This window comes from Lissotriton helveticus, chromosome 12 (assembly GCF_964261635.1).
Source record: "Lissotriton helveticus chromosome 12, aLisHel1.1, whole genome shotgun sequence".
NCBI lineage: Eukaryota > Metazoa > Chordata > Amphibia > Caudata > Salamandridae > Lissotriton > Lissotriton helveticus.
Genome location: NC_136073.1, coordinates 91,618,465 through 91,630,371, shown reverse-complemented (window position 1 = coordinate 91,630,371; position 11,907 = coordinate 91,618,465). Strand labels below are relative to the sequence as shown.

At 40.1% G+C, this 11,907-nt stretch overlaps 1 protein-coding gene across 1 annotated transcript in view; it reads left to right on the top strand.

The window, feature by feature from the left end:
* The first annotated feature begins 329 nt into the window (after positions 1-329).
* The window catches only part of LOC144797913 (extracellular calcium-sensing receptor-like), a 37,115-nt gene continuing 25,537 nt past the window's right edge, over positions 330-11,907 (top strand). Inside the window, exon 1 of the mRNA XM_078668715.1 lies at positions 330-437. Within this exon, the coding sequence (XP_078524841.1) occupies positions 330-437 (108 nt within the window). The remainder of the gene's footprint in view (positions 438-11,907) is intronic.

Here is an 11,907-nt window from a genome sequence, read left to right as displayed (position 1 = left end):
GTCTGGATTGCCAGTGAAGCTTGGTCAACTTCTCCTCTCCTTTCAAATAAGAAATATTCCACAATTCCCACTGGTACTATTGGCTTTGCAATCCACAGTGGAGAGATGGTGGGCTTTGAACAGTATCTAAATGAAGTTCACCCATCTAGGTCTCAAGAAGATCCATTCATCAAAGACTTCTGGGAAAAAGCTTTTGACTGTGAATGGTTGGACCAGAAAATCCAATCAAGCTTACATAGCAACCAAACTCAACCTTGCACCAGCAGTGAAAAGCTGGACAGCCTTCGGATGTCAAACAATTGCGTGTAACCTATAACGTGTACAGTGCCATGAATTCCATTGCATTTGCTTTGCAAGATATGATGGCTTGCAAGATGGGAGAAGGCCCATTCGCTCATGGAACCTGTGCAGATGTCTCAGAATTTCTACCTTGGCAGGTAAGCAACTGTGTGGAAGATGGGTGACTTACTGTTGCTGATGGGTGACTAAGGGGCCCATTAGGATGTCGGGCGGATTTCCTCCGCCAGGGTAGCGGTGGGCACCGCCACCCTGGTGGAGGCAATCCGCCCGACATCCTTCCCTGCATTCCCCCCCGCCATATTACGATGGTGGAGGGGACCGCAGCGGTGGGAAACACCGCCCGCCTGTTTTCCGCCCCGGTCGCCTTGCGGCCGGGGCGGAAAAGGGATAACATGGTGGCGGTGTCTATCAGACACCGCCAGCCATATTAACATGGACATTTTTCAATGCTTTTCCGTGGCGGCAATGCCGCCAGGGAAAGGCATGCGGTGTTCACTCTGGGGGGCCCCTGTGGGCCCCCAGAGTGACGGCCAAAGGGGGGTGGCACACGGGGGGGTACCTGTGGTACCCCCCTGCATTTGCATAATCGCAGCGGCAGGCGCTGCGCGGTGCCTGCAGCTTCGAATATGCAAATGAGTGCATTTGTTTTTAACAATGTGGCGGGCGGTGCAGTGAGCACCGCCCGCCACAATGTTAAATTGAGGAATGCGCCCGCCACTGTGGCGGGCGCATCCTAATGCCAATGTCGGGACCCCCGCCCTTTAGGCGGTCGGTCCCGATCTCCGTTAGGGTGGCGGGCGGTCAAAGTCCGCCCGCCATCCTAATGAACCCCTAAGTGTTGGATTATCAAAGGATATTATAGTGCGAGTGTGATTATGAATTACATCTCTCCTCTGATAATGCTAGGATCCATGCTTGCTATCATCATCACTGTGAAGCTCATCCCCTTCCTTGTAGTTTTTTATTGGATTGATATGAACTTTCACTGAGACATGCATAGAGCACTAAATGACAAGGAAGCATAGAACACTAGTGGAGAACACCAGGTTCATGTTGTTGCTGAGTGGCTTTCGGGTCAACTTTAAACTTATTTTACTGGACACAGACCATAATGTATCTTTATTTAATATTATATATAAAGTGCTTATAAGGCCTCCAATTGTCAGAGATCTTTACTTTGCAAAGCAACACTTGTGTAACAAAAATATGGCGCATTAGGTAACATAATAATGCCAATAATATGTGAATGAATTGAATAAAATACACATCAAAGGCCAGATGTACGACCATTGATGTTTGCGAATCGCAAATTGCATTAAATTGTGATTCGCAATTTGCGAGTCGCAACATCAATGTACAACAGCTTCAGAGACGCTGTTTGCGATTCCCAATGGGGTCGCAAATTGCATGCCTCATGGATATTAATGAGGCTGTCGCAATATGTGACCCCATTGGGAATGGCTGGCACTCCCAGGTATGGTGGACTTCTGGGGTCAGCAGACCAACGTTTCTGGGACTGTTTTGTCAATAAAGCAGTTTTTTTTTTAAATGCAGCCCATTTTCCTTAAAGGAAAACCGGATGCATTTAAAAAAAAGATATACAATTGAAAGGTTTTATATAATTTTTGAAGGGGAGGTAGTGGTCCCTAGGACTACTGCCTGCTCTTAAAAAATGTTTGTGCACATATTCACAAAGGGGAAGGAGCCCCCTGGGGACCTCTTACCGTTCTCAAATGGTTTGGTGGTAAACTGCGAGTGTTTTGGCACCGCAAATGCAGTCGCTGAACATTCTTACATATGGTTCAGAGTCGCTATTAGGAAGGGACGTCTTTGGAACGCCACTTGCTAATAGCGAGTCCCTAACCCTATTTTGCGGGTCGCAATTACATCAGCGACTCGCAAAATAGGGTTGGTACATTGTGCTACCGTTTTTTGCTGTCGCAAAAGTGCCAAATGCTCCTCAGTGACTGCAAAATACGGTCGTGCATCTGGCCCGAAATCTCTAGGGTAATAAAAAATATTCATGCAGGCCCAGTTACATAGAACGTACAATGGATGTTATCTGAAAATATGCACAACATTTTCAAAGGTCAAATGCATAGATCAAGTTGCAAAGGGACAAAAGCATAAGCCTTTCGAGCAAACACCATAGAAGTTCAGTAAGTATTGGCAGAATATAATGTGAGTTGCTAGGCCCCAAAGTAGACTTTCTCAATTCTGCAGGTGATAGCATAGAACACATAGGTCGCACACTCAAAGTAAGAGGCTGATGTGTGTTCATTCAAGCGTCCTCCTAACAAGAATTTCATAGAAGAAATGTCAGACATTATCACTTCATCAAGTCCATCTTCATCTAGCACACCAACCTCACATTCCTCAGAAACTTCAACCTACCTGGCATATCCTGTAAACACATGGTCACCAAATCAACCCACTGCTATGGTAATAGACTGTGGTACAGATTTAGAAAATCTTTGCATCAAGTTTGCGTTATTTTTTCAACGCAAACCTGATGCTAATTGTTCAGATATGATTTACTATCCACCGCAAATCGAGATTTTAAAGTTGTACAATGCACTGTCTGACATTAATTTGCATCCATGGATGGTGCATGGACATTCCCATGCTACTACTCGTGGGTTTCGATTAGGGGTGGATGTCATATTCAATTCCACTTGAGGAATTGGAGCAATGTTGCGTTACTCTTGAAATACCAATTAATTCCTCTGTTCCACCGGCAGAATTAAATTAGCACTGTAATGGCACTTAAATAGGGTTTAGAGTAAGTAATACCTCTATGTTTGAAAAACACTGCAGATTAAACATTAATAGGCAGTTATTTTTAAACATAGAGGTACTGCTCCCTCTTCTAGCCCTGTTTAACTACAACAGCAGTGCACATACCCCTGGTGTAGGCACTGCAGTGGATATCCCTCTGTGCCCTTACATACTTATGCATGGGTACCGAGGGGTGTGCACTTCACTGGAGTGCTCTGCATACCCCTCAGTGCACTTACATCTGTATGTAAGGTCACTGAGTGGTATGCAGTAAATTGCATACCCCTGGATGCTCTTACATAGTTATGTAAGACCACTGAGGAGTATGCTCTACACCACAATGCAGTGCATACTTGTTGTTGCCCTTACATAAGTGTGTAAGGGCACCAAGGGGTATGCACTTCACTTGGTTGCTCTGCAAATCCCTCGGTGTCCTCACATAAGTATGTAAGGGCACCGAGGCGTATGCACTTGAGTGTACCTCTCGGTGTCCTAATATTGTGGTGCCCACACTGCCCCCTCAAAAATGTATGTGGAATTTTAATGTAATTCCACAGACTAAACCTCAGCCAAATCTGCCCCACCCCTAGTTTTGACGCATATTTCTATAAAAACTGTTGACCTGGATATGCATCACAGTCCGATGCCTCCCTGAGGGAGGTGCAACAAGGAGAAATGTTTTAATTTCTCCATGTTTTCCCACTTTGCGTGTGTGCTGCTTTTTACAGCACACATGCAGTTTAGGCCTGGGTGTAATTTTAATTATGTCAGATTAATTGGAGTAATTTAGTAATTTTGCATTATCCAAGTTCAGAGGGAATATCGATATTAACGCCATGACACAATGTCATCTAATGATTCTCCTATTCAGGGAATATCTTACCACGAAAAGAACTAAAAAAAATGGAACAGCATAAATGCGATCATTGATGCTTTTTTGGTGTTCATGATCTTGCAAACACAATCAGAATGTTAAGTAAGATTTTTAAACATGATCAAGAGTTATTTGATATGGGCTCTCACCAGTCCACATTTCAAGTATACTTTTTATCTGAGCAGCCGAAAAATTAATTTGACATGGATTTTCGAGTATATATTTAAGCCAAATGGACAAATTGGCTATTAATTTTGGATCACTGACAGAATAAAAAATATAGAAGTAAAAAATATTGATGAAAAAATATAGAATGCAAAAATATTGACTCCCTTTACCTAAACAGGTAAGTACAAAAATATTGATAAAAAAAGATTGATGTAAAAAATATAGTTGTACAAAATATTGATTTTTATAAATATATCTATAAAATAAAAAAGAAATATTAAATATGTTAAATAATAAAATTAATATAAATAATAAAGTAGATGTAATATACAATTTAACATATATAACAAATAAACGTAATTACAAAAAAATAAACACACATACATAATTATATATATTTATATAGATATATTTTTTAAAACAATTATTAAGCTATTCATTTTAGCTTATTTTATAGTTTTAAAATTATATAAAAATGTAAATAAATATATATATATATATATATATATATATATATATATATATATATATATATATATATATATATATATATATTCAGGTCCACAATACGTAGCAACGCTACGTTCCTGCACTCTCCTCGAGAAACCAGGGATCACAATTCAATAAAAAGTGCGCTTTTCCAAATCCATTTTATTCATTCAAATGCAGCATCGTGATGAAACACGGAAAAAACCCAACGCGTTTCGGCGAAGAAACTCGCCTTGGTCACGGGTGATTTCAAAAACAATGAGCAAACAATAAATAAAGTTTCACGTGATTGAGTGATAATAATAGACAACAGACTCATAGCTTGAATGTCGCGGCCATCTATGGTAAACGCATTTGGTAAATGTTTATATAGTTTGGGCAATTTGATTCATGTAAGCGCACTCCATTCCAAGATGGCCGCGACATTCAAGCTATGAGTCTGTTGTCTATTATTATCACTCAATCACGTGAAACTTTATTTATTGTTTGCTCATTGTTTTTTAAATCACCCGTGACCAAGGCGAGTTTCCTCACCGAAACGCGTTGGGTTTTTTCCGTGTTTCATCACGATGCTGCATTTGAATGAATAAAATGGATTTGGAAAATCGCACTTTTTATTGAATTGTGATCCCTGGTTTCTCGAGGAGAGTGCAGGAACGTAGCGTTGCTACGTATTGTGGACCTGAATATTGATACAGGGTTACCTTTGCCCCTGAACTGCACCGCTGTCTTGGTGTCCTGGCGCTGCGAAGGATGTGGACCTGAATATATGTATGTATATATATATATATATATATATATATATATATCCTCTCATCAATCTTTTACCAGTCAAAAGATACTCGGACACCTTCCTTCTGCAAAGAGTGATTTATTGCGGCAACAAACAACGCGTTTCGGCAAATAAACCTTGATCACGTGATCAAGGCTTAATCGCCGAAACTCGTTGTTTGTTGCCGCAATAAATCACTCTTTGCAGAAGGAAGGTGTCCGAGTATCTTTTGACTGGTAAAAGATTGATGAGAGGACGTTTAGGGACTTCAGGTGTCCCTGCTCGGACCGCCCGACGACAGCTTCTTCAATTTCACTGGAGATCGTTGGGAGAATATATATATAAATATATATATATTACCGCTCCAAGGTGTCCCCAAAATGGAAGGCACTCTGACACCGCTTGCAGGCACAAACTTTTAATGGTACAAGGGGAAATGAACATCAATTGCTTCCACAGTCCAGCGCATTCAAGAGCCTGACGCGTTTCGAAGTACTACGAACTTCTTCCTCAGAGGCAGGATGAGCTGACTTTGCGTGTTTGTGGACCGGACATTAAGTTCAAATGGTCCGCTCTGTATGAGCCACTCCTTCGCTCTAAACATCCTAATTAGAATGTTTGTCACGTGCGGAGTGAGGAATGCTGGGCCACGTAGTCCACACTGAATTTCGTCAGATGCACGCTAATTAACTGCTGCCGATTTCAAGCCCCTAGATGGGCCTCAATGTTCATGCCCCACTTTAATCCATAAGTTACAATGTTTAACATGGTTATATTCGTAATTTTGTGACCGTAATAATGAAATGTAATTGTGCGGCATTGACATTGAGTATGTTGAATGCGCTTGCAAAACTACGAGTCTTTCTACTAATGCATTGTGTCTGTAGTTCATCACTTGATACGTCACTTGCACAACATTTAAAAATGGTTGGTTCTGGCATTATTGTTGTTGGTGAACAAGCCTGCTAGATCAGGCAAAATGCGTCCAGTCAGCCGACAAATAAAACCCAAGGCCATTGACAAATTATGCAGGTCCTCAAAGACGAAGAGGCAGAGGAAGTAGAGACGCAAAGGCGCAAAGCAATGTGAACACAGAAGGCAAAAACAACAAGAAACAAATGAAGGAATAAATATGGAAAATGAGGCATCAATTATTAATCTCACTACAATCCCCTTATCAGAAAATGAAAAAAAAATTCAAAATTGGGACTTTCTTTCTGTCCAACATATGAATTTAACTATGTGGAAACCAGAGTGGATACTTTTAAATACACGTGAATGCTCAAACTAAAGAAACATTTGGCGTTAAATCAAAGCAAAATCAAGCAAAGGAAGCAATTTGTCCGGAACACGTAATGAATTAAATACTCTACAAGTGAGTGACATGGATCTCTTATTTGAGATAAATCAACTTGCAACTGAAGAAGAAAGTGGAGGAATGGAAGAAATGGAACCAAGTTCAGCAGCAGTCAATCAAGTGGCGATAGAACAAGGGATTGACATTGGGGACAGTGAGACAATGAGTTTTAGAATGAGATCACGCTTTGTTCCTATGACTACAAAAGACTCAGTAGAAGTCTTTAATGATTTAGTGATTAATGATTTAAAAAATCTTGAGAAATGTACCAGTGCAATGCATACAAAAATGGTCCAAGGCACAAAAAGAGTGTAAGGCCCTTATTGTGAAACTTTCTGCAAATGATAACTCCATAGTAATGAATGCAGACAAGGGCGGGAATGTAGTGCTGTGGGACAGACAGAAATATTTAGATGAGGCACACATACAACTAAACAACCAAGTGTTAGGGTTATGCCCAAGCTCGCTCCTTCTTTTTCTGTTTATATGTCCCCCTGTATGGGCTGTTGCTTCGTAGTGGTAGTGTGACTTTAGTATCTTTGTGTCTTTTTCTTTCTTCTTCTTACCTTGTGTGCATGGGGGCATGGCACTGCGAGTATAAAAGGGTCCTCTGTCTGTTGGACCGTGATTGGTTTCTGACCCGGTCCTGTCCCTCGGAAGGTGTTGGGTTCCTGTATTCGACTTCCGGATGTCTTTGACTTCCGGTCTTCCTGTTGCCTGGCTTCCGGTTTTGGATTCTTTGTGTGTGGAGCGGCTTGGAGACTCCGCGGTTGGAGTTTTGATCTACGTTGCCTCTTTTCTGCCGGGTGCCTACGAGGATTCCCTGTTCTCAGCTGGGGTCACGCAAGTACTTGTGGGGGCTCAAACCGTATAAATTCAAGAAAACAAACTGAAATTTATATTTATGACCCTGAGATTCAGCTGCGGCTCGGACTCCATGTAAACTGTTATTTTTCCTTTTTTTCTATCTCCTTCATTACTTGACGGTTGGGGCTCTAGCCGGTCAAGGATTACAAACCCCGTAGGTTATGTGGGCGACTACCTACCTTCTAGCCATAAACTTGTGTACTGGGGTTAGGGTTTTTTTTGGTTCCACAGTGGTGGTTCTATTTTTTTTACCCTTTTTCACGTTCTTGAAAATAACCCACGAGAGACTGTTCTGTATGGCATATGAGAACAAAGGACCTTTTTTCCCTGAATTGTATTGCTGAAAAAGCATTGGTCTGGTGAGTCAGGCCAGGACAATATCCGAAACTGCGTGTCGTTTGGTTTGTAAACGGCCAGGACCTGTTGCAAAAAATGGTATGAATGCACATATACTTATCTTCAATCTGCGGTGCTATGCTTCTGTGTACAGGGGTATGAAGGTATGGGTTTAACTTTCTGTTCTTTCTTTGTCTCTTTTCTTGCTTAGATTGCTGAGGTCCACCAGTACAGGGGAGAAGCATTGTACCATACTGGGTTTTACCCTTTTGTTTCCCCACCCTCTTTTGTGATATCCGTTGGCTGCCGCTGTGTGTTATATATTACGGTGTCGGTAGCGGGTCTTGCGAAAGAGTAGTGGGATTGTCATCCAGCATCTGGTGTGTGGCATAGAGGGGCCGACAGAACACCACGGCAGTTATGTCAGAATTAGAAGAGAAGTTATGACCAACAGTCACAGTATGTACAACTCGCAGCTGCAGCACTGGTATGATGAGTGTTTAATCACGTATGATGAATTTGTGTTCCTTAAGATGAGTAATCCTGTTGTTCCGGTATTTTATTTCATTTAATTTAAAAAGTGCACAAAGATCTTGATAATCCGCCTGGTCGGCCAATTATTTCGGCTATAGGCAGTGCTTTAGTGAATACATCTAAATTCATTGATTCTTTTTTGTGCCCTTTGGTGAAATTATTACCTTCATGTACACGTGACACAGGTGATTTCTTGAAAGGTATTTACGATCTACCTTGGGAGCAAGACATGTTACTAGTTACCATTTAATGTGACAATGCTCTACAAGAGTATTAGGCAGAAGGATGGTCTTAACACCATAAAACATTTTCTAGGAATTCCATGAATGAAACTTGTTTACAAACAACTTTGTTCTCTTTAATGGGGAACTCTTTCATCAAACCTGCAGGACTGCGATGGGCACCTGCTTCGAACCCAGCTATGCGAATTTGCATATGGGCTGGTGGGAGGAGCAGGTGGTCCGGAAGCAGTACCATGAAGTTTGGCAAAATAACATACTTTACTGGAGTCGTTTTATAGATGACTTATTTATTGTATGGAGGGGAACCATTGAAACAGCTCAGCAATTTATAAAATATCTCCAATTAAAGAACCTCAATCTGAAATTCACCAGTACCATCAGTGACAAATCAATTAACGTTCTAGATCTAACAGTATAGGTAAGTAAAGGGAAACTAGAAACCAAACTTTATCGGAAACCTATAGCAGGAAACACGTTGCTTCATGCAACTAGCTTCCATCCCAACAATTTAGTGAGAAGTATGCCATATGGTGAATGCATGAGAACTAACAACTTTACAAGCACGTTTCAGATCTAGAGGCTATGATGATGGTTGTATACAATCGGCAATCCATAAAGTCAGGAAAAAGACAAGAGAGGAAATACTGTTCAAACAGAATCTAACTGAGCATGTTAAATCAGATGAGACTCCCCTAAATTAGTGCAGAATGATAACAACATATAACAACAAGCATGGGCAGGTTAGAAATATATTAAGCAAAAATTGGCACGTAATCAGTCAGGAGCCTATTTTGGGACAATTAGTGCCAAGAAGACCTTTAGTTACATTTCGTAAGGTAAAATCATTCAAACAGATGTTGGTTAGTAATGTGGTGCCAAAATCCAACATGGTAAAACCCAAAGCTACATGGCTGCAACTAAAGGAAGGTTTCCTTCTTTAAATGTATGAAATGCAAGGCACATACATTCCAGGTTATCTCAAAAGCAAAGAAAAATGATAGGACATTATGATTGTAAGACCAAATATGCAATCTATGTGCTTGAATGCCCATGCAAACTTAAGTATGTGGGGAGCACTATTCTGCCTGTACACAAAAGGGTGCTACGCCACCTCAGAGCAATTAAAAATGACAATAAAACATATCCAGTAGGGTGCCATTTTGAGAAATTCCATAATAAGAACAAGGCCTGACATATTTCGTCATTGATTCCATCCTCCTTTTGTAAGAGGAGAAGATAGACAGAAGAAATTGAGAAGATTGGAATCGTGTTATATTGTAGACTTAGATACACGAGTTCCAAATGGATTAAATATGAAGGAAGATTTATATACACACCTTTAAAAACCTCCCACTTCCTCAATGAATAGTATAAGCTGTATGGAATAAGAAACTCCTTGTGATTCTATGTTTTAATTAATTTTAAGTTTTTGCCATCACTTGCACTTTCGTTTACTTTACACCCAATTTTGACACAATGCATAGATGTTGAGAACCATGGTTTTGTTCATAGGTTAGCCCACTTGGGCATGACACCAACTCTTATTGTCGGATGAACAGTGTCTTATTTGAATCTCCGCTTAGTATATGGAATTTTAGCTCACTGGGCCGGTACTTTGCTATACAAAGTAATTATGTCCAAATTTGAAAACAAGCTGTGAGAATCCTAATGAAGACATAATCTTTCATGTGGCTCAAATGAGGGAGTGCCCGAGAAGTAAAATGGATTGTAGAAGAATTATATTCTCTCTTAACATTATTAAGTTAAGCAAAATGTAGAGACAAACATTAAGGGCCATATGTATCAAGGCCAAATGGGTTCGCAAACGCCAAAATTCGCAGAATTTCGGCGTTTGCGAACCCATTTTCGCAAAATGACATGTATCAAGCAATTTGGGTGCAAAATAAGGAATCGCAAAATTTGCCATTCCTTATTTTGTGATTGCATTTAAGGAATTGCAAATTTTGCGATTCCTTAAGTGCAATGTATCAAGGAAAAAATACATTCCAAAATGCCCTTAAGGAACCTCAATTTACCACCAACTTCTAGTTGCCTTAGGGCATCTATGTGTGCCATCTGTGCACATATGTCATTTTCAGGGGTGCAGCAGGGTGTTCTTGAGACACCCCTGCACCCTTGAAATTCAATATTTTTTAGCGATTCCTTAAAATTCCTTAATTGCGATTAGCAAATTGCGAATCGCAAATTGAGAATAATTTCCCATTCATTCCTAAGGGCCTCCTGGCCCATAGAAATGAATGGGGAATTATTCCTTAATTGCGATTAGCAATTTGCTAATCGTAATTAAGGAATTTTAAGGAATCACAAAAAAATTGCGAATTTCTTCATACATACCATTTTGCGATTTCTAAATAGCGATTCCTTAAAAATCGCTGTTTAGGAATCGCAAAAGGGTATGTTGATACATATGGCCCTAAGTAATGCACTAAGCAGAAATCAAGGGTTTGTCATTATGAAATTGTCTACGATAACAAGTTATAATGTTTAACATGGTTATTTTCGTAATTTTGTGACCGTAATAATGAAATGTAGTTGTGCGGCAAAAAGAAGAAAGTTGACATTGAGTATGTTGAATGCGCTTGCAAAACTATGAGTGTTTCTAACTATGGCATTGTGTCTGTAGTTCATCATGTGATACGTCACATGCACAACATTTAAAAATGGTTGATTCTGGCATTTACGTTGTTGGTGAACAAGCCTGCTGGTTCAGGCGAAACATATCCAATCAGCCGACAAATAAAACCTGTTATTTGTCACAACATGGTGTTGTGAAGAGGAGTGTTTGGATATTTTTACGGACCGAGCTTGGGTGGTCCTGTGTAACGACAACGCACCTTCTGTGCAGGCGTTTGCGACGGCTGGTACACAAGCAGTGTGGCTTTATATATCATGTGATCAAGCCTCGTTGGTGGAGGTGAAATGCGTCATGGCTGTTTGCGGGCTGAGAAATTTTGCATAAATAAAGCACTGAAGAAACAGCACAAAAACGGTGGTTCTGCTCTTTCGTTATTCAGCCTCTTTGAAATGAGGCGTTGGTGAATGGTGAATTTCTGAATATATATATATATATATATATATATATATATATATATATATATATATATATATATATATATATATATATATATATATATATATATATATATGAATATATATATATATATATATA